Genomic DNA, 22,309 nt, shown 5'->3' on the forward strand with positions numbered 1-22,309 from the left:
GTGGCTCAGAGGGTAAAGCGTCTGCCTGCAGTGCAGGAGATCCGGGTTTGATCCCTGGGTTGGGAAGATCCCCGGAGAAGGAACTGGCAACTCACTCCGGTACTCTTGCCTGGAGAATCCCATGGACAGAGGAGCCTGGTGGGCTACAGTCTATGGGGTCGCAAAGAGTCGGACATGACTGAGCAACTTCACTTTGACTTTGCTTTCTCTTAGTCTGTGCTTTGTCTTGGGGGCTCCCCCGCTGGCTCAGCAGTGAAGCACCCACCAGCCGTGCAGGAGACACAGGACCCAGGGGTCCAGTCCCTGATTTGGGAAGATCCCCTGGAGGAGGGCACGGCAACCCACTCCAGCATTCTTGCCTGGAGAGTCCCATGGACGGGGGGCCTGGTGGGCTACGGTCCGTAGGGTTGCAGAGAGTCAGACACGACGGGAGCAGCTGAGCAGAGCGCAACATGTGCTCTCGCATCAATCTCCTACAGAGAGCAAAGGCTTTTTAAAGTTTTTATTTTTTTAAATCAAAGTGTAGTTGATTTACCATATTGTGTTGGTTTCAGATATACAGCAAAGTGACTCAGTTGTACATGTATATATGTGTATTTATTCTTTTCCATTATAGTGTACTTTAGGATACTGAGTATAGTTTCCTGTGCTATATACAGTAGGACCTGGTTGCTTATCCATTCTCTATATACCAGTTTGTATCTGCGAATCCCACACTCCTAATTTATCCCACCCCCACCCCTCCCGCCCCCTTTGCTAACCATGTAAGTTTGTTTTCTTTCATTTGTATCATTTTTTTTTTTTAGATTCTACATATAAGAAACATCATATGATATTATCTTTGTCTGTCTGGCTTACATTACTTAGTATGACCATCTGTAGGTCCATTCATTTTGCTGCAAATGGCAGTATTTCACTCTTTTTATGGCTAAATAAAATTCCTTTGTAAATATATAAAGAGCAAAGTTTTGTAAACACTGATAAAGTCCAATTTGTCAATGTTTTTCTTTGTGTGATTGTGATTTTGTGTTGTATTTGAAAATTCATCAGCAAACCCAAGGTCATATATGTATTCTCCTGTATTTTTTTCAAGAAGTTTTTTTGTTTGTGTGTTTTACATCTTACATTCAGATTCATGATCCATTTTGAATCATTTCTATTTTGGGCCATGCCACACAGCTATGGAATTGTAGCTCCAACCAGGGATTGAACCCAGGCCCTCAGCAGTGAGCTTGGAGTCCTAACCACTGGACCACCAGGGAAGTCCCTTGGATGATATTTTATTTGAGATGTGAGATAAGTGCCTGGGGTCAGGTTTTTACACAGAGGCGTCCATTTGTTCCAGCGTCATCAGTTTGCCTTTGCACACTTGTCAAAACTTGATATTATTTGTGTGGGTCTGTAAAAAATCCTGCTAGGATTATGATAGGAATTGCATTAAACCTGTATTTTTGGGAAATCAATACATGGACCATATTGAGTCTTCTAATTCATGAACATAGTAAATATATCCATTTATTTCATTAAAAATATTTTATCAGCATTTTGTAGGTTTTAACGTACAGATCCTGATATTTTGTTATACCTTTGAAATTTGTCAGAACTTGCATTATGACAGTATATTTTGAAGACTACATGTGCATTTGAAAAGAACGTATATTCTGCAGTTGTTAAATGAATTTTTCTTTATATGTCTATAAGGTCAGGTTTGTTAGTCTTGTTGTGTAAAACATCCATATCCCTTCTGATTTTCATGTGCGTGTTACTGGGAGAGATTGAAAAGTATGCCACCATAATTATGGGTTTGTATAATTCTCACTTTGGTTCTGTCATTTCTTTAAACATATTTTGAGGCTGTTATTAGGTACATTTAGAATTTAGACTTGGTATATCTTCCTGATCAGTTGATCTTTTTATAAATATATGTCTCTCTTTATTCTTAGTTATAATTATTGGCTTAAAGCTGACTTTGATATTATTATAACTACACCAGCTTTCTTTGGTTACAATTTGTCTGACATATCTTTTTTCATTCTTAAAATTTCAGTTGTTCTTTGCCTTTGTATTTAAGGTATGTTGGTATGCATCACATGGTCACATTTTATTTTGGTTATATCCAGTCCAAAAATGTTAGTCTTTTATTTGTAGCACTTCGTAAATTACACTTAATATAGATGTTGATATATTTGGGCCTACATTTACGACATTACTCTTGATTTCTGCTTTTTTTCCCTTCTGTCTTTGGGTTTGTTTTGCTCTTTTTCTAGTTTCTTAACGTGAATGCCTGGATTATTGACTTGAGACCTTCCTTTTTTTTATGTTAAGTATTCAGTACCATAAAGTTCTCTTTAAATACCACCTTAGCTGCACCCCCCAGACTTTGATATATTGTATAGACATCTTTCAGCTCAGGATACTTTCTAATTTCCCTTGGGATGTCCTCTTTGATCCTTGGACTATTTAAGAGAGTGTTGTTTAATTTCCAAGTGACTGGAAATACTTTTGTTATCTTTGTTATTTACCCTAACCCTAACCCTCTAACCCTAACTAACTCATGTCCATTGAGTCGATGATGCCATCCAACCCTCTCATCCTGTCACGCCCTTCTCCTACCCTGAATCTCTCCCAGCATCAGGGTCCAACGAGTCGGCTCTTCACATAAGGTGGCCAAAGTATTGGAGCTTTAGCTTTCTTGAGCTCTTCCTTGTCACCTCCCTAACACTTTCTGGTTCCCTGGGTCTTTCATTTTGTCTGGCCACTGACTACTGACTTCCACACTTGTCATGTCCGGGCCAAACACTGGGAGAACAGAGAGGGGGGTTTTGGCTGACGGCTCCTGTTGCTGCCACCGCAGAACTGCCTGCTGCCTGGGGCGGAAGATAACCAAGGGAATGGAAAGGGGCTTTCATCTGCACTCTTGGAGCTTTTGGACATTTCCTTTCCCCTTCCTGAAGCCTGGCTTCTCCTGGAGCCCTCTTCTCTGCCCCTCAGTGCTCACCTCCAGGGTTTGGGTGTGTTGAGTTCAAGGCGGGCTCTACCCAAGGGAAAGAAGCAATGGTGCTTTGGCCTCAGTGTCCTTCCCGACTGCTGGTGCTGTTAGCTTCCCTGCGATCTCAAAGAGCTGCTCTGTGTGTTCTGTTCAGGTTTTAAATGGACAAGAAGAGTGGCATGTGTTTTCTCTGTCTTTACCAGAATTAGAACCTCTGATTGATATTATTTAAAAATGTTATTTTCTAATTAACTCATCTTTATAGGTGGGATAACAGTTGATGTTGCTAGTAAGAGTTTAGGTAAGCAGCCAGATTGCATAGTTTAATTCTCTTGGCTTTATTTATGCTTGCCTTTATGTCAGCTGCACATGATGCTATTTTGATCTCTTCCTTTGATCACATAATTTTCACTGTAGGTTTCTATTTGCACTTTCCAAGTAGCCTCGTGAGTAAACGTACCCTTGCTATTTCTTTGTGGGTGGGGCTCAGCCTCTTACACATGACCGCGTGGCAGGTTAGTCAGGGCAGCGGGTTTGGATGTAGCTCACCTGAACCGTATGAGGCACAGTTTTGAGAAAAATTAGATGGGAATCCTTGCTGAAGATCCTTTCTGGCTACGTTTGTGCTTGCTTCAGAACTGCTGAACCACAGCAGCCTCCTGAACCCATCAAGCTGGGTGTAATTTCAGAACGGATTCGCATGCAGCTCTTCTAAGATGCAAATCTTTGCAGAAATTACACCTGATGCAGTTGAGCTGGCAGCTGGTGTCTACACACTCAGGAAGTGGGATAGGATCTCCATGGAGGCTCAGATTCATTGACATGCAACTCAGAGGCCACATAAAGGTCTAATTACCCCTAGGACCTTCCCGTCTGCATCTGTGATTGGTTAAGAAGTGGAGAGATGATACTGCAGCCCTGGTTGCTATGGTCAGGTAGGAAGGCAGAAGAACAGTGGGGGCAGCCGAGGTCAGCCTGGTTCCAGCCTCAGGTGGGATGAGGGTCCAGCTCCCTGTGCTGCCGTCGCGGCCCCTCATCTCACCCAGCCTCCGTTAGCTCATCTATAAAGCACAGTGCGCGCTTCCCTTCTGAGGGGAGGCTACTGAGGGAGGCGTGAGAAAATGCAGAGGAAACTGCAGTCTGCTGAATGTGACGTGCCACCCAAGTGTTTATTAGAAAATATTTGAAGACTAACAGATAAAAACAGGAGATGAATGATGAATCAAGAGAAACAAGTCTGATACTAGAGCCAGGGTTCATTCCCTTCCAGCCCTGAGGGTTTAGGATTCTGCCCGTGGTGCCGCAGGCTCAAGGGTGCCTTTCTCCAGGAAGTTGGCATGGGCACACGTGCCAGGGCACCCGGGCAGGGGTGTTGCCCTGGTGCGGCTGTCAGTGCCGCCTCCTCCTCCCAGCCCCCTGAGATCACCGGGAACCCAGAGTCACCCTTCCTTCTGTAGGAAAGAGGTTGTGTTGGGCTTGGGACGCAAGGGCCAGCAGGGTCATGGAACCGACAGCTGGCAAGTTTGTTCCCCCATGATTTGCCTTCCCTGAAGTGTTCAGGCTCCCAGGACACACAGCCTCCTAAGGGGCCGACAGGAGGCACCCCATCCTGACCTGGCCCCTGTCCAACTCTGTGGTCAGCAGCACCCCGGGGCTCACTGCCCAGTTACAGGGGCAGCCTGAGACTCAGGGTGCCCAGCGAACAGGTCGTGGGTCAGCTGACTGCTCTCCTCTCCTCCCTTTCAGATCACCTCCAACGAGAAGCACCTGGAGAGTCTCAAGAGCGCAGAAAGCCTCCTGCGGGCTCTGGAGGGGCTGGCCCCGGCCGGGGGGTGAGTAGGCTTGGCAAACACTCTCCCATTTCTTCTTCCTCTCCTCGTTTCCCCTACACACCAGGGACCACCACCCTCCCACCTGACACTGCCCACTGTGCACCCTCCCTCCTGGTGCATGGGCCAGCCGGCCCTTCCACCCAGGCCCCACCTGCTGAGGGGTGCCCAGCCTTTGCTGGGTATGCAAGACATGAGGTGGTGCCAAGCATTTCCTGGTAGTTTGTCTTCAGATTCACAAGGTCTATGGAATCTGCTTCCTGGTGTTTTGAGTATTGTATTCATTGGAGAAAAGCATGTGGTTGAGGTACTGGGGAGACGGTGATTCTGTGGAGAAGGCTCAGCTCCAACCAGCACTGCTACGTTAATCCTGGACTGGGTCAGGGTTAATCTCCTGGCCTCCCCCAGCTCTCTTACTGGTGCTTTCTGTGAGCTGAGGGGAAGGACAGCCTGACCTTCATGGGAGGGGCCCTTCTTGCCTGGGGGCCCCTGTGGTGTAAGGTGTGGACAGTGGCTCCTGGGCCATATGGGTCCATCCCCAGGGATGGCAGCATCCTCAGCCCTGATGGGGCCCTGACAGGCGGGTTGTCTCCCTGGCTCGTCACTGGCAGCCGGCGCCGCTCTGGCAGGTGGGATGGGCTCATGGCTCCACCAGAGTAGCCTGGCCTGAGCCAGGAGCAGGACGAGTTCCCTCCTTTCAGAGAGACCCCTGATGTGCAGAGCAGGAATACGTAGCCCCCTCCCCCTGCACCCCACCTCTTCTTTGCAGCCCCCAGTCCCATCACTAGGAAGCAGCTCTACTACCGTGTAGTCGGGAGTGTGCCGCCAGCTAATTTTACACTTCAGGGTGCTCTGCCACATGCCATTCTCTCCTCTGGCGACACAAGTGTGTGTCTCAGACAATCTGCTCCAGTAACAGACAATCCACTTTAAGGTCTTAATTGCACATCCACACCTATGAGAATGAGAAATCCAGAGTTGCTGGCTGATTGGCCAGGAAGGGGCACCATGGAGCGCCTGGGATCTCTGCTGGTTGGCACAAGTTAGCTGCAGGCTGGCGCCAGGCAGGCTCCTTGTGGGCTCTGGGCTGACAGGCTCTGGCTGCCGTCTGCCTGACTCGGCTTTGGTGCATCTGTCCAAAGCAGCTCAGACGCCAAGTGGTGGCAGGGCCAGGAGCTCAGGCGTAGCTTACGGGGCTTGCTATGGTGGGACTGTGGGCTTTGGGGTCCTCACCTCCCACTCTTAGAGCCTGGGGATTCTGTCTGTGCTTCTCAAAATGATGCTCAGGGCAGCTTAGGGAAGCAGCTGGTCCATCAGGTACTTGGGTGAAAAGGAGGCCAGCCCCTTTGGAAGATGGGGCATTTTACCCTGGAAATGCCTAAATGTTTACTTTGGTTTTTCTCACAGGTCGTCAGCCAACAGCACAGTGGCGTCCTTGGCCCTGGAGATCCTCCAAGCTGCTGGACGCTAGGCAAGAAGGTACTCAGCACAGCCTCTCTGCGGTCCCTACCCCCGGCTACATACACTCCACAGGTCACCCACAGCTCTGTGTGGGTCCAATAAAGTCAGCTGAATCCAGAACCTCTGGCTGAAATGCTCTGACTCCAGCCCTAGAAAACCCACTCAGAACAAGCCTTCTTGGTGCCTGTTGGATGCATCTGGGAACCCCAGGTTTGTTCTCAGAATGCTTTCCCGCTGTGTGTGGGCTAGGTAGGCCTCTGCGCATCAAAGTGGAGGGAAGCTGCGGGCATCTCCCAGCCTCGGTCTCCTCCAGAGATTTACCAGGCGGGACGATGCAGGAATGCTCCTCCTCCAGCTACAGATGTAGAGCAAGCCTTTGGAAGCTTGTTTTATTTTACCTGCCTGGCTTTTCATTTCAGGAATGAACTGATTCTAAGAATCCTGGGGAGAAATGGGCAAGACTCCACTCACAGGAGCAGGTAGTTAAAACTCTGCCTAAAGGAATGCAGAATGCTCAAGGAATGCTGGCTTCCTGGCAGGTCTGCTCACCTAGGTGGGATGAAGGCATCGAGGTAGACTTCTTCCCCCGCCTTCTACCAGTGACCACCACCTCCCAGCCTCAAAACCTTCCCAGCTTCTATCTCAACACATACACCCTTAACGCCCCCGACACTGCGGAAGGGTGCTAGGACCGCAGCACTGGGGGGCAGGGTGGAGGGGAAGCTCCTGGGCGGCTGGAACCAGGTGAGCAAGTTGAGAACGTTCCTTGGCCTCCTCTCTGGGGCTGCTTTCCTCACACTGCAGAATGAAAGGGCTAGACCAGATCAGCAGCGGCAGTGCCCCAGACTTCTCGGACAGAGGAGCCCCGTCCCGACGGGCTTCTGTCCCCGGTCACAGCCCCTGTGCAGGCAGGATGGGCAGGCAGGCAGGAGCTATGCAGGCATGAATACTGGAGTGGGATCTTTGCGACCTACGGATCAAACCCAGGTCTCCTGCATTGCAGGATTCTTTACCTTCAGAGCCCCCAGGGAAGCCCCTTGGGCACACAGGAGGCTCCATCTACTGTGCCACGGGAAGCTGGTCACACTGTCACCAACAGCCTCATCGGCTGCTGTGATCTGGGTACTGTGCCAGCTTCCATGTGGCTTTGCAGTGAACAGCTGCCCTGTGCCCTCCTCCACAAAGGCATGGATGTAACTTACCTTATTTAAACCCCACCACCTGCCAAGCACACCTTCTTATCTCCATCTCATAGCAGAGGAAACCAAAGCTCAGAGCCAGCCCACTTGCCCAAGGCCCCGCCGTCGGGTCGAACTTAGGACTCGGACTCCAGAGCCTGTTTGTCCAGCAATGGGATGTTGAGCTGTGAGTAGCTGGGGTGTAAGGGGGACCTGCACCCCGAAGCAGGCAGTTTCTTTTGCTCCAGCCTCCCTACTGTCCCCATGAGGAGGCCCCACAGGAAGTCCTGCTGGGCAGCATGCCCATCACCCGCCTGTGCTCCAAGGGTGAGGGAGCTGGTGGAGGCCTGGCCTTCAGCTCCTGTTGCTTTGGCCCCCTGGTGCAGGCAACAGGCACAGTTCTGTTTGCCCAGGCAATCTGTTCTCTCCTTTCACTCAGATCTTGAGGGAACCACCCTGGAGTTTGGGCCAAGTCCTCCCAGAAGGTATTTCAGAGCAATGGAATCTTCTTTACACTTCTGCATCGAGCAGGGATGAGTCTTTGCTACTTAAGGTGAAACAGGAAAGCTTTACCATTCCAAAACCATGCTAAGTGGAGAGTCCGCAGCCCTGCTGCTTTGAGGAACAGGCAGGGGTGAGGGGAAGACAGGCCCTCGCAGGGCTTCTGTCCTCCAGGGGTGCTCAACCCAGGGTGTCAGGCGCTGAAGTTAGCCCATGCCACATTTTTGCACCCTGGTGTGAGGCTCTTCTGACCTCCTGGAGTTGGGGGATCCTTTGTCCTTCTCACAAAGGCACCTTATGGAAAGCAAGAGCCCCAATCCTACGGAGCTGAGGTAGGTAGGGGACGTGAACTGTCTGGATGGAGGACGTGAAGGAGGGTGTTGAGGGCGGTCACCCCTCCTGCCCCGCGTGGGAAGCCCGCACCCCTTTGTGGCCTCCCAGGCTCTGAGGAGAGCTGGCTGCCGGCCGCCCTTAGGGTTCTGGTAGTGTCCCAGGTACCTACTGGTCCTGCCCTTGACTGACTATGGTCTACTGGCCGGGCCGCCCAGGGAGGAAGGCCTCACAGAGGTGAGGGCAAAGGCAGCAGCAGAAGCACGCTGTGTGTGGAGAGCACTCGCGAGGCCACAGCAGGCTGCCTCCCCTCCACTCACGGCAGGCCTGAGCTTTGAGACCTTGCCTCAACTTCCAGCCTGAGTCCGCACCCAGTGAGCTGGCCCTCTGGGAACATCTGTTTGGGGTGACTTTGGCCTGGGAGGCCTCCTGGGCAGAATCTGGCAGCTAAGCAGCAGCAGTGGAATTTCCTCCTCTTATGGTTCTTGGTACTTGTCCAGCTGCTCACGTCTCCCGTGTTACTGTGAGGCCGCCGTGTCACCTCTCATGAGGTTCTCGAGTCAGTTCTGGGACTGCAGGGCAGGTCTCAGCCCTGTGGCACAGGTCAGAAAGTGGGGGCTCTGGTGGCCAAGGCTCTTGTCAAAGGTCTGGGTCTCTCCTGCCCCCACTTGAAGCAAAATGCTGTCTTCTCCTTACTCAAACCACAGCAAACTACGCAGCAGTCAGTCTCTCCGACACAGGGACTCAGGCTGAGTGAGGTAGGAGCCTCAGGGAGGAACTGGAGGGAGGGGGAGGCTTGGTCCCTGGGGAGAGCTCTGGAGCCGAGGGACAAGACTCACCAAACTTGAGGAGGCTTTGGCCCCAACAGCCTCAAGCCTGGACAAGCGGAGGGAGGGAAGTGGCAACCAGCAACAGCCTCGGCCCAGAATCAGGACCTGGGCAGAGTGGGGGTCTTGACGTGACCTGGGAGAAGGCTGGCCTTTTACACCTGACCTCCACGTCTCAGAGGCGTGATGATGAGGCGGCAGAGGCCTGTCACCCCGCCCTCTAGCCTCCTCACCAGATGGGGAGGCGGCATGGACACCACACGCGACGCTGATGCTGAGAAAAGCAAACACCGCCGTTCCAGGGCCCCACACCCCCGCCGCCGTTATTTTCTAATCGCATCTGCCACGTGCCACTCAAGCAAGGCAGTTAGGTTCTCACCTACTAGAACAAAACACCTGCAGTGGAACAACGCAGCTTTCTGTTAGCTTATAAACTATACAGCATGGGGCAGATCTTCTGTTTTTATTACACGAATCAAGACAAAAATGAAAGAGCATATTTACCTCAAGATCTTTCACTATCAAGGATTCAGATAACCAGATCAAAGCCTCAGGTCTCAAACACCTCCTCCAACATGGAAAAAGCTTTATTTTTCAGCTCAGTGGTGGTCACTGCAATGGGATCAAACGTCCTACGCACCTCCATCCCCAGGTAATAAATCACTATTCTGTGGGTTTTTTGGTAATTATTTTTTTGCTTTTTCGTTTTACCACCTGTGGATGGTTTGCTTGAGATAGTCTGCCCTGTTTTTGCACCTGTCCAGTCCTACCGCACGCCCTGGTGACTCGCTTTCCGCTCAGTATCAATGCAAGACATACCCCTACTGTTGTATTAAAACTGTATTTTACTGTCACTGTTCTCTTGCAGTTACTGGACACATGGGCGTCTGGTGTGGGCTTTTATACTTTGTTGATCATGGATTTTTTCCCTGCATTAACTTCAGTTTTATCCAAATGGCTGCCTACCTGTTCCACACTTGACTGAAAAGTCCCTCTTTTCCACACTGACCTCCAGTGCTCCCTTCCAAGCGTCTATTGTCATCTTATTCTGTTCCCTTAGTGTATACTTATTCATGTGCCAATAACAGGGTTAACTCATCACTGACCACGTGACTATTTTTCAGAAATTAACACCCATGGCTGTCAACTTTTCTTTTGACTGGCTAAAAATTCTGTTGTTTCACTAACATTTTGTAGATTACCTAACACATCTTTCGTCTTCTGATTTTTGTGAAATGTTGTCTTCAAACCAGTTTTCTGCAGAAGCAAAGGAGCATTCTCCAGAATCGTGAGTTTTCTTTTTCTTTCTGTATCAGAATCGATCACTAAGGTTTTTTGTTGGTATAATATTCACATTGTAGAACTATCATCTTCTGAGACACTAGTATATATGTTGCTCTAAATTTTGAAAATTTTACATTTATAATACAAAGTTGGAACAAAAAGCTAACAGAACAAAATGTGAATGACAATCTTAAGTTGTATGCGCTAACAGTTTCTCACAGTGATGTTAATTCTCTCCCGCTCTAAAAATGTGTTGATACATCTCCAGTCAATAACGTGTTAACTACCTCTAGCTTTACCTCAGGTTTTACAGTCAGGCCTTCACAGCTCAGAGAACAGCAAGTCCTCTTATGTGATTTTTCACAAGGGTCCTGGACGTTGCTTTGTCCTTTTCAGTACACTGCAGAGATACTTTGCTGCATCAGATTAACCTTCATATTAAGTTTTTACATGGAACTTCAAAATTACAATGATTTTAGGCCAAGCTCTGAAGTATTTTCTGGTTTTAAAAAGTTCTTTAAATGACACACCCTGCTGTGATTCTTTATGTTAAAAGCTGAACTCACTATAAAGATCTTCACTCTAACCTACTAACAGTTCTTACAGTGCTACCTTCGTTCTGTCATTGCACTGGAAGCTGAACTGCCCCTTCACCAAATACACAAATGTTTTCCCTCTCAGCCCAATTAGACCACAGGGAAGAATTTATAAAGCTTTTATACAGGGTCCTCATCCAACAACAAGGAACTGAGTAATGTTTAAATACACAGTCAATCAGAAACAGCTCTCTCTCAGTACAAACACTTTCACTCTTTTTAAAGCCCCAAAACACAAGTTCTAACAGGTATACTGACTCTGCCCTCAGGGATGAACTAAAAACTTGTCAGACCTACCACCAGGATGACAGGCTCACCTGGCAGAGAGCAATGGAAGAAGGCCCATTCTAGTTCGCTCTGATTATGTTCAGATAAACATCGACAGGTAAACCATCTTAATTATCAGTTCAAAGTAGAGTTGAAGGAATTCCCCGCTCCAAATGAGTCACACTTCTGTGAAGGTGCTTGAAGTCCAAATCCAGGTGGATAATTCTTCATTATTACCTTAAAGGAATGAGACCATGTGATGGAGTTTGGGGTTGGGGGTGGGATGCTTATTTGGAGTTCAGAACCCCATGGACAGAGGAGCCTGGTGGGCTACAGTCCACAGGGTTACAAAGAGTCAGACACAACTGACAAACTAACCCACTTTGTTCTATGTCGCCAAACTACTAGATGCCTTTGAACCATGAGGCCTCTGGTCACTTGGACAGAATTATATACATACCTGCAGTCAGGCTGAAGGAGTCTTGGCCATAGGCTGTAAGCCCACAGTCCTTCAGTTAGAGATGGTGGACACTCTCCTCCTACACAGCTAAATGTGCAAAGCTAAAATATTTTGGTGTGATTTAACTCAGGACCAAGTGTAAAGAAATTATTTCACTATCTGTTTACTCAGTTTAACTTCATCCTGAGGAAAACTTATTACCCTCACAGACCGCTTAGTGACAAGGAAAAAAAGGTGACACAATCGAATGAATTAAAAGTTTAATTCTGAACCATTTTTATAACCGCATTTTCTCTTGAAGCATTGTATCACAGCAGGTTACAACAACTTTGGGATAAAAGGCAACTGGTAAACTGTCCAAAACAAGGTTCCAAATAACACCTCTTACTGACTTACCTACCCATACATATCCCAAATAAAGTTTTTGATCAAAAACGTGAAATAGATCCACCTGCTTATTTTAAGCATATTAAAAAGGAAACTAATTGGACCATTTCTATTTGTCTATTTTATACAAAAAGGCTACACAATGTTACACTTTATCAGATTACAATTAGAGTGATTATGAATTAGTGTTCTACACCATTACTCGATTCTTAAAAATTAGAAATTGCTGTAGCAGTATTCACTATAACTTAACACTACGAGAGACTTAAAAAACTAACAGTTACTGCAAAAAAAAAAGCTACTTCAAAGCAAGCAAAGTCAGTACCATTACAGATATTAAAAAAAAAAAAAAAGTTTAACAAGCAAGGCTAGAGTTTGATAAATTCCATCTTGTGATCCATTCTTGTGCATTCTTCACTTCTTGAGTCACTCCCAAAATCCATTTGTATTGTAACTCCTCGACCAAAAAGGACCAGAACAAAAAGTTTACTTCAATTGTTCCCATAGGAAACTCAGCTTGGTTAGTGTGTCAGGCACTTTCTGAGATACCAGCCCACCCCTCGAGCCCTCTCAGCAACTCTACCGGCCAACCACAATGCAAGTTCAGACAACACAGCTGTATGAAGAGAGAAAGGCTGCTATTAATGTTTAAAACAGCAAATGTTACTCATCTGAGTATTAAGTTGCAAAAGCTGTGGCAAAAAACATTAAAGTTAATAACTTCCACACATGACCACCTAACGACCAGAAATCTGAGAACATTCAAATGTTCCAAGACATCTTTCAAAGTACATATCTTTTTTTGTGGCAGATTTACAAATAGGCCTAAACCACTCCCACCCTACCAACCAAGTCTTTCTGAAGTTCTGTAGGCAGAGTAAAAGTAATTTACCCAAACTGGCTTGTTTAACTTCTTACCTAAAGGATGATTTACAGGTCAGTATCAAACCAGGCCAGCTGATTGCTGTCACCCGGGGGCAGCCCATCCATGAGGTCCTGGGCATGCCCCAGATCTGGCAGCCCGTCAACTGGATAGTCAGCACCGGGGTGGTGGCCGCCCATCTCATGCTCCATCATGGGGTCCATCCCCAAGGCGTCCTGGCCGTACCCACCGGAGTGAAAAGAACGATAGCTGGGATCTGGGAGTTGGGGCAGTGACACAGTGGGTGAGGGGGGAGAGAGAAAAAGAGAAGACATGACATGAACACGGAGTTAGGGGGATCCCAGGATAGCAAATGTGTCAGAAAGTATTCCTTCTAACCTCTTCACCTTCTTGCTTCCTTCAGTTGAGTAATTACCCAGTATCAGGCCACACATGAAGCTACACAGTCTGTTTCCACCAAAGGCAGACTAGCAGGTTCTAGTCCTGGACGTCTAGCCTTTCCCTGGGCAGAGAACAGTTGCTGAGTGGTAGCAACAGCATCTATAGTGTGTGTGAGGTAAGGCAATATAACAAGGAGGTTTGGCAACGGCTGTGTATTTGTTATAAAGTCTAGGTGATACCCTCAGGAGTACTAAGAAAATGTGCCAGTTTCCTATGAAACCTTTGTATGTTTTTAACCAAAGGCTTATTAACATTTATATACCTGTCAAGGTAAGAAGCTTATGAGCTTTAAGTGTTTATTAACTAGAAAAAACCAGGTAAGATTAAAAATTTAAGATAAATAGTATATACTCCATGTCCACTACCCAAATTTGAATTAGTTAGATTTTCAGAGTTTTCTGAAAAGCTATGTAAATACACATCCCAGATCTGAGTCTAGAATTGTAGACAAAGGTATTATGTAAGGGTTCTCTGAACTAAAAACTAAATAGAAAGCCAGGCAACTTGTAACATACTGTACTGCAGAAGTCTGGCAGCAGTGACACATATTTATTGGCATGATCCTAGTGCTTGCTTGGTGTGTGGCTCAGAATTCCCTGTGCACCAATGAAGATATTACTGCTGACTCTAGAATTTAAGAACTGCCTTTAATTGCTACCACTACTTTCCTGCCAACAGGTCCTCCCAAGACGAGCAAAACAGCTCTTCTGACAAAGCTCTAGACCTTTAGCTTGATCTGGAGATAATCAAGAAATATGAGACACATACCATCCTGGCGATATCCGAGAGGTTCTCCCTGGGCACCAATATCAAGTCCAAGATCAGCAGTCTAGATGAACAGATACAGGCAAGGAAGCAAAATGGAAATTCTCAACTCAAAGGATACTCTCTGATATTTTGAAAACATACTTATTTTCAGATTACAAAAGGAATAAAGAACTCAAACATTGCAGAACTACTTACAAAGTGCAGAATTATTTCAAAATACAGATGTACACAATCACAGAAAAACTGTGTAATTTATTCTTTCTGCAAATATGTATTATTACCAAGTATTTACTAGGTGCTAGAAATGTAACAGGAAACAAAACAGGCAAAGTGTCCACCCCCAATAGGAATTGCTGACAGGATGTGTTATGAGACGATCCCTAGAGCCTGCACAGCTAAAAGAACTAAGTTGCCATTAAACTGTGTGGAACAGGTCTGGAGAAAGGGCTGGGTGAGGATGTTCAGAGCTGAAGTTGGAACGGTTGAGACTGTCTATTAAACATCCAATTAATATATTACTAATTACCTGTTTAGCAGTTTGCTTCTTTTTCCCTAATAATATATAGCCTCTCTCTTTATAACCCACCTTATGATTACGTACAATAACTGTATCAACTTTTAGGGAGGTTCGACTGTTTCAATTTGTCTGTATCAAGGACAAATACTGAACAAATTAATAGAAATTCAAATAGAAAAGTAGGTTTAAGAAGTACTGATAAACTGACCTCCAACTAACAGCGTTTAATTGACTGCCCCTTTCCTAACCTTTTGAAAAGTGTTTTTTAATCTGTTAAGTTTTTCATCTATCTCCCTTACAAATTCTAACTTGCTTGTTCTAAACAAGCTGTATAAAGCTGTAGTATTTCCTTACAGCAGTTGCTAAGATAGTGTAAAGAATGAATATTCAAGCCAAGGACACAGTCAATGCAAATGAATGTGCACTGAGTCGTCTGAGAGGAACCCACAAACTGCCTTGGTGCTCTAGCAAACCATCAAATAAACGTGCTCACACTGCCTACCTCATTCCAAGCCATTGGCTCCGTTCTGAAGAGAGAACTGGTCAGCTCAACCGAAAGCCGTTTCTTATAATCCTGGGGCTTGTCCTCAGACATTCGGAACAAAACAGCAGCTGCGTATGTTGCTGGGAGAGGAAGGAAAAAGGTCCTTGAAGAAAAGCTGAGGCTTCACTGCACACAAGCTAAAGGCTGATTCCTGTCCTACTTACCCACACCCTCATTCCTAGAATGAAGTAATTCTGTCAGAGGAGCTGTGGCTCCCTCGGCTTCAATAGCTTCTGCAGCTTCCTTGTCCTGAGCAAGTTCACAGAGGACCCCTGCAGCTACTCTTTGGATATTTTCAATAGGAGAATAAAGCAGCTGAGGAGAAAACACACATGAAACCTCATCAAATCCAAAGTTAAAACATGGCAAGCACCCTGCTGTGGTGTAAACAGTCCCAGTTCACAGTGTAAGTGGTATCTGTGCCACTTGTATTAAATAGGAAGCCTGCATTAAATCATACACTAAGTTTATGTTCTTGAGTGTGTGATGCTTGGCAGCAATGGTTTTCTGGAGCATTTTTAGCTACAAACCTCTTCTTCAGAGTATATTCAAACTAAGAGTTGGAAAACCCAGAGGTGACTAGAGGTTTGTGCTGTGGCAGCCCAGACCAGCTTTCATCCCTTCTAAACCGAGCACACCTGAAAGTAGAATAGAAAATTTCCCCTTCCTGAGGTTCTAGTCCCAATGTTTCTCCTTCTATACTGCCCAAGAAAAATGAAGGATATTTTCATAAATGTATTCAACTAAAAGGACATGACACATTTTCTATTTTTTTGTAGTTGACAAAGAGCATGAACAGTACAACCATTTTATAAATGGTGATAGTAGATGAAATATTAGATGCTGGTGCCCCTATTTTGGTCTCTAGTTTCCTAATACTTTGCTTATCTTTAAAATCCTGAAATTTTACCGACACAGAATCTAGAACACCTCACTTAAAACTAACATACCTGCACAAACAATGGAATGGTATTTAGTCCTCTGATAACAATTCGGTTGTGAACATCCCGAGCTAGGATGTGAAGGGCTCCAGTACAACCTTCAACTATTTCTTCCATGCGGACTCCCTCCTACCAAAAGAAACATGGTTAATAAATAGGGGATTGTGTTCTCTAAAATCCAAAGTTCCCCAGAATTTGCAAGTAAGTTCAGGAATGAAGATGGATCCACTAACTGAATGTCACTCTGTGAAAGTGGCCTCCTGTCAGCACCAATTCCAAGCGGCACCTCCAAAACTGCCCACAGCTTCAATGTACATGATTCCTCCCAAAGACCACTCTCTTCCCAAAAAAGCACCCATCACTCTGGGTAAAGGGATATATAAGAAAGGAGACAGAAAGATGGGAAAGTAATGTGCAAACACTGTCAGCGTTTTCCTTCAGGTACTCGCTCGATCTTTGTACACCTATGTGTATTTGGTGAAAATTTAGCAAAGTTTTACCACCTACTGCTAAAAGTCTACTGAATTGGCACGAGAAAATCCACTCACCTCCTCCAAGGCTATTCAACTGCTAGCCTATATGCAATAAAGAAGTTAGCTTTTGCAAAACATAACTACAGTCTGCTTTCCCTCTTTCTGAGTTTTAAAAAAGGTTATAATTCTGCTACTGTGAATTTGCAGCTTTTATATCCAAGTTAACTTTTATTATGATACAAAAACTCCTTTCTTCCCAGGGAAGAGATTTTAAAAGGTACCCTTTGCATTCTATTAAGCCACCTCATGAAGACCGGCCGATATCCAAAGTACAGAGTGGAGAAAGCCCAAGTGCCCTAAGAGTGCATCCTAATCGCAACTAGCGACATCTCAGGATCTGCTCTGTGAAGCCTTGTTCTCTAAAGTAACCTGATTAAGTAAGAGAGACTCTGAGTCTTAAAAACACATGCTGGGGAATCATAAGTATCTTTACTTAATAATGAAGCTACTTTTAAGACTGAAAACTTGACATCAAAGTTTCAGACTAAGAATAACTATTAAAAACAAAAATTTCAGGCTAAGATTACAAGTAAAGATCCCAGAAATACTACCACATATTCTTGTAATTTGTTGATATTCTTGTAAATCCATGGAAATAGTTTAAACCACTCTTGGAAGAGAGAGTAAGAGATGTGTTAAATATTTATAGCTATCTACAAACAATAAATGCTGGAGAGGATGTGGAGAAAAGGGAACCTTCCTACACAGTTTGTGGGAATGTAAATCGATACAACCATTGTGGAGAACAGTATGGAGATTCATTTTAAAAATATGAATATTACTACCGTATGTCCCAGCAATCCCTCTACTGGGCATATACCCTGAAAAAACCATAATTCAAAAGGACACCTGTATCCCAATGTTCATACAAGCACTATATACAACAGCCAGGACATGCAAGCAACCTAGATGTCCATCAATAGATGAATGTATAAAACAGCTGTGGTACACATACAGTGAAATAGCCTTAAAAAGGAACGAAACTGAATCAGTTGTAGTGAGGTGGATGAACCTAGAGTCTGTCATAAAGAGTGAAAGAAGTCAGAAAAACATCATATATTAATGCATATATATAGAATCTAGAAAAATGGTATTGATGAAAACTTATCTGCAGGGCAAGAACAGAGGTAGAGAAGAACTGGTGGACATAACAGGGGAAGGAGAAGGTGGGATGAATTGAGAAAGTAGCACTCACGTATATACACTACACGTGTAAAACAGCTAACTAGTGGGAAGATGCCTCAATACCACAGGGACCTCAGCCTGAGGGGTGGGGGTGAGGGGGTTCAAGAGGGAGGGGATATATGTATACTCATAGCTGATTCTTGCTGTTGGACAGCAGAAACCACCACAACATTTTACAGAAATTGTTCTCCCATTAAAAATAAATTTTAAAAAATATGTTTATATAGGTAGAACTGCCGTGGGGGATAAGAGGCTCCAAAATCAGACAGACTTGGATTCAAATTAATCCCTCTGCTACTTTGGACAGAGGTGAACCGTTTGTATGGACAAGATGAGACCCCATAGCAATAAATCACACCCCACACTCCCTTTGTAAGATTGAGAAGGCAGCGATGTGAAGGCCATGTCAAGGGAGCTATCACCAGGGGCCACATTACTCCTTACATTCTCCACAGCCACAGAGACATGGTGGTTCTTTAAGCAATAGCAAGCAGCCCTTCAGGCAAGCTGGAGAATGGAGGAAGCCAATGACCGAAGTAGTTCAGGAGCCTATGGATCGATGCATTCCTTTTAAAAGGCCAGGGGTCACTACTAAGATTTACCTACCACAAACTGCTGCTGTGTTCCACCCATAGATGTACGGCGCTGGGTATCCTGATGTGCACGAACCAGCAACTGAACTAGTCGTGGAATGGCACCCTGCTCACGCAAAGGTGCATGATTTGCTGGACAAAGGGCGAGATTTCGAATCAATCCAACAGTAGCCTGCAGATGAGAAGAAAGAGTAAAGAACTGGCATACAACAAAATCATGTTCTTAGTCTAAAATGCCTACCACACTAAATCTATCACTATCAGCTGGAAGTAAAACTGACTACACAAACACTTCAAACCCCTACCCTCATCTCAGCCATATTTCCTATTTATGATTCCTTATCAGTCAGTCCCCAGTGCCAAGACAGTCTACTAGTAATAGAATAGTCTGTTTTCAACTCTGCAACCTTCAACTTTGACAATTTACCTTGATCAGAGGCCAGTGGGATGGTGGATGTAGGAGTTTAACCACCACAGGTAGTCCGTAGTGAAGGCGAACGGCGTTCTGGGCCATCTCAGCTTCCTGGTGTCGGCTGGTCAGATGACGAAGAGCACAGATGGCAGGCTCAGTGATGTCTTCCCTGTCACCAGCACGAAGGACTGTGCGCACAAGAGCCTCTATGCCACCCACTTGGCACACCATCATCTTATTCTTATAATTATTGCAAGTGAGATTAGAAAGAATTCCAGCTGCACAGGTGACCACATTGATATCATCTGAGCCCAGAAGCTGAACAAGAGTCCCAAGAAGACCTTCCATCCCTTCCTGTGGAGATGAAAATGGACACTCAGTACATATTCAGCTTGACACTTAACAGCAAGGCACCGATTTACTCTGAGTGTACCTGTTTAGTTGCAGCATCTGAAAGATTCCGTAGAGTCCAAAGGCAGTTCTGAACAAGGCGCTGACTTGGATCTGTCAGGTGAAGTCCTAAAGCTTGCATTCCACCTAAAAAGATTAAAAAACATCTAAGGCGATGGCTGTTAGCTCACAATTCCTGTCAGTACTGTGTGTCTTCTTTAGTCTCAGAGGGTATCCTCCTCTGTTGCCAAAGCTTATCCCCTCCATCTAAGTCCTTTATTTTTTTCATTTTCTAGAATGCTGCTCAGTTTCCCTTTCTTTTCTAGCTCATCTCAGCTAGTGACGACTTGTGTTATGTATCTACTGTTTCTTCCCTGTGTGGAAAAGCCTTCATTATCTCCACAGTCTCCCTGTAGGTAATACTGCTATTACTTATTTCCTTTCATCCAGTCGTTCCAAGAATATTTAATACCAGGCCCTGTTTTGCATTGGAGCTATGTCAGTGAGGCAGAGTCTAAAAGTCATACCTTCATAGAGCTTGTGGTCTAGTTGGAAGCACAAAATAAACAAATACACTATTAGCTGGAACTGTGTCAGACGGTGTTAAGTGTACACACAACAGACAAAGGAGGGGGCTACAGTTTAAAGCAGGGAAACTAGGATACCTGACTGCGAAGATGCCATCCGAGCAAAACCCTGAAGGAGCTATGTAAACTCACAGGGTGGAAATACCATCTAAAAAGGCAGCACCAGAATGCTTACTCTCTGGGACTGTATTAACACTGATGGCAAAAGATGCTCTTCAAAGATTCACAACCTCCTGTTGTTTAGGACCCTAATGAAGGATGTTTACACTGCAGAGGAGTCTAAATGGAAGCTCAGTTCCCCACACAATGGCTAGCTTAACTTCACCATCTCTCTCCCACTGAAATCACTTCTAAATGCAGTGGGATATGGTCTCCCCTGTCCCCTGTCCATCTTCTCAGTCTGTTTTGTTTCCTCAGTCAGACCGGGCCAGCTTGCTGTAGCCTTCACGCACCTCGCGCCTGCCCCCCGGCACTGCTCACAGCTGTGACGGCCCCGCTCAGGCCAGGCCCTCCCTGTCCGGCTCCTTCCTCACGGCAGCTCCAGCTACGGAGTGCGCAGGGCTGACACTCAGGAGTTTCAAAGCGACCTGGTTCCCGTCTCCCTTCTCTCCCTCTACTCTAACCATAAACTCTAAGAGAGTGGATCTTAACTCCAGATGCCTCTCAGAACAGCCTGCAGACTTACACACACACACATTCTGACTGAGCATGCCCAGGGTGAAGATGGCTTTGAGGCACCCCCATGTCTTCCCTGCAGCCCTTACCCGCATCCAATAAGAAGGGACTCCCTAATCTCTATCCCAGCCGAGTCTTCCCTTGCATTCCAGGAGCAAACATTTCCAGCTACCTACTGATCTTTTAGTCACATCACAGATATCAACTCCTTAAATAACATTCATCCTTTGCTACATATTTTTAACATCAAATGATTTCATTCCTAAAAGCCTATAACACATCCCAGCAGCCTGGTCGGCTTGCCTTTGGTCAAACTGTCACATGATGCTAATATTAATATTCCAAACACCTCACTGTGATGCTGTAGCCAACAATAGCTTCTCATTATAAGATAAAGAATGAATTCTTTAGCATAACCTTCAGAAACCCTTTAGGATTTGGACTTCATCTCAAATTGACCTAAGCATTCAACACCTGTTTCCAAAGCTGCAATAAAGCATGAATAAACATCATCCAGGGACCTAGAAAGTCCAGCACAACACAGGCCTGCCTGGCTCTGGCCCATCACCCTCATCCTGAGCTATTCATCCCACTACTCACTAGGTTCTAGTTACAGACTTCCTCTTCAGCACCTGGAATGCAATGATTTCTTTCCTACCTTTAGGACCATCTGGATTGCACTTAATCCTTACTTCTCATATAGATGAAGCCTTCTCATTCTGTGATTTCATTTAACATCCCCCTCTCAGAGAAGGACATTCCCGCCCTGTTAACTCTGTATCACTATTTGCTGTTCATTTCTCTCGTAACACTCATTCCAATTTGTAATCACCCCATTTTTTTGCATATTTCTGTCTCCTTCACCAGCCTGTAAGAATAAGTATGGGGACCATACCTTTTTTTGCTGCCCACTGCATACCAGCTTGAAACACAGGGGCTGAATATTTTCAGAATAAACAAATGAGCATCAGAATAACCTAGGAAATTTTAATTAATTGGAGGCTAATTAACTTTACGATACTGTAGTGGTTTTTGCCATACATTGACATGAATCAGCCATGGGTGTACATGTGTCCCCATCCTAAACCCCCCTCCTACCTCCTTCCCCAATGGGAAACTTCTTATATCAAGATTCCTAGGCCTCCAGTCCCATGCATTTCCAGCTATTACTGACTCTCTTGTCACTTCAATACTTCAGGGATTCTGATTAAGTAAATCTAAAAATCTGTTTGTTTTTTTTTTAAAACAAACATTTCAGGTATTTCTGGAATAGCTGTTGTCAAGCTTATTATCAGCCATCGTTTTTGGTAATATGATCTCTGCCTGAACTAGGCTTGAACAGCACCAAAGAAGGTGTCAAGCAGAACACGTCCTTCGTCTGAACGCAACTTTGGCTTCAAACTGAATATGACCATCCACTTGCAGCCTGTGAAGGTCAGTTTGATCACCCTTTTCCTAAGAAAGGCAATCTGATGAGAACTACATGCGCTTCACACATGAGAACTCAGAGCAGCCAAGCACACTTACCAGCTTCAACAATAGCTGGCTTGTTACTGGAGCAGACAGACAGCACCTTCAGCACTCTGCTTGTGGTCCACAGGAGCTTCTCGTAAGTGTAGGTCCTCATTATATTCACTAGCGCTTGAGGTCCACCACTAGCCAGAATGATCAGCTAGAAAGATGTGTATATTAATTATTATATATATATGTATATATATTAATCAGGGAATC

At 45.5% G+C, this 22,309-nt stretch overlaps 2 protein-coding genes across 9 annotated transcripts in view; one reads left to right on the forward strand and one right to left on the reverse strand.

Moving 5' to 3' along the window:
* Positions 1-6,399, forward strand: part of ULK4 (unc-51 like kinase 4) — a 502,923-nt gene extending 496,524 nt beyond the window's left edge. For all 3 annotated transcript variants that reach the window (XM_043443377.1, XM_043443375.1, XM_043443376.1), the window contains 2 exons: positions 4,736-4,821; positions 6,226-6,399. In XM_043443377.1, the coding sequence (XP_043299312.1) occupies positions 4,736-4,821; positions 6,226-6,289 (150 nt within the window). In that variant the 3' untranslated portion in view covers positions 6,290-6,399. The remainder of the gene's footprint in view (positions 1-4,735; positions 4,822-6,225) is intronic.
* A 3,285-nt stretch (positions 6,400-9,684) lies between these two features.
* Positions 9,685-22,309, reverse strand: part of CTNNB1 (catenin beta 1) — a 47,321-nt gene continuing 34,696 nt past the window's right edge. For 2 of the 6 annotated variants that reach the window (XM_043443384.1, XM_043443388.1), the window contains 9 exons: positions 22,106-22,250; positions 19,360-19,463; positions 18,942-19,280; positions 18,528-18,686; positions 16,213-16,332; positions 15,427-15,577; positions 15,221-15,342; positions 14,202-14,262; positions 11,968-13,248 (listed from right to left, as the gene is read on the reverse strand). In XM_043443384.1, the coding sequence (XP_043299319.1) occupies positions 13,040-13,248; positions 14,202-14,262; positions 15,221-15,342; positions 15,427-15,577; positions 16,213-16,332; positions 18,528-18,686; positions 18,942-19,280; positions 19,360-19,463; positions 22,106-22,250 (1,410 nt within the window). In that variant the 3' untranslated portion in view covers positions 11,968-13,039. Of the gene's footprint in view, positions 11,500-11,967; positions 13,249-14,201; positions 14,263-15,220; positions 15,343-15,426; positions 15,578-16,212; positions 16,333-18,527; positions 18,687-18,941; positions 19,281-19,359; positions 19,464-22,105; positions 22,251-22,309 lie in introns of those variants that run through there. The other 4 variants (XM_043443387.1, XM_043443386.1, XM_043443389.1 and 1 more) reach the window with 4 other exon arrangements.

Source organism: Cervus canadensis, chromosome 22 (assembly GCF_019320065.1).
Source record: "Cervus canadensis isolate Bull #8, Minnesota chromosome 22, ASM1932006v1, whole genome shotgun sequence".
Taxonomy (NCBI): Eukaryota; Metazoa; Chordata; class Mammalia; order Artiodactyla; family Cervidae; genus Cervus; species Cervus canadensis.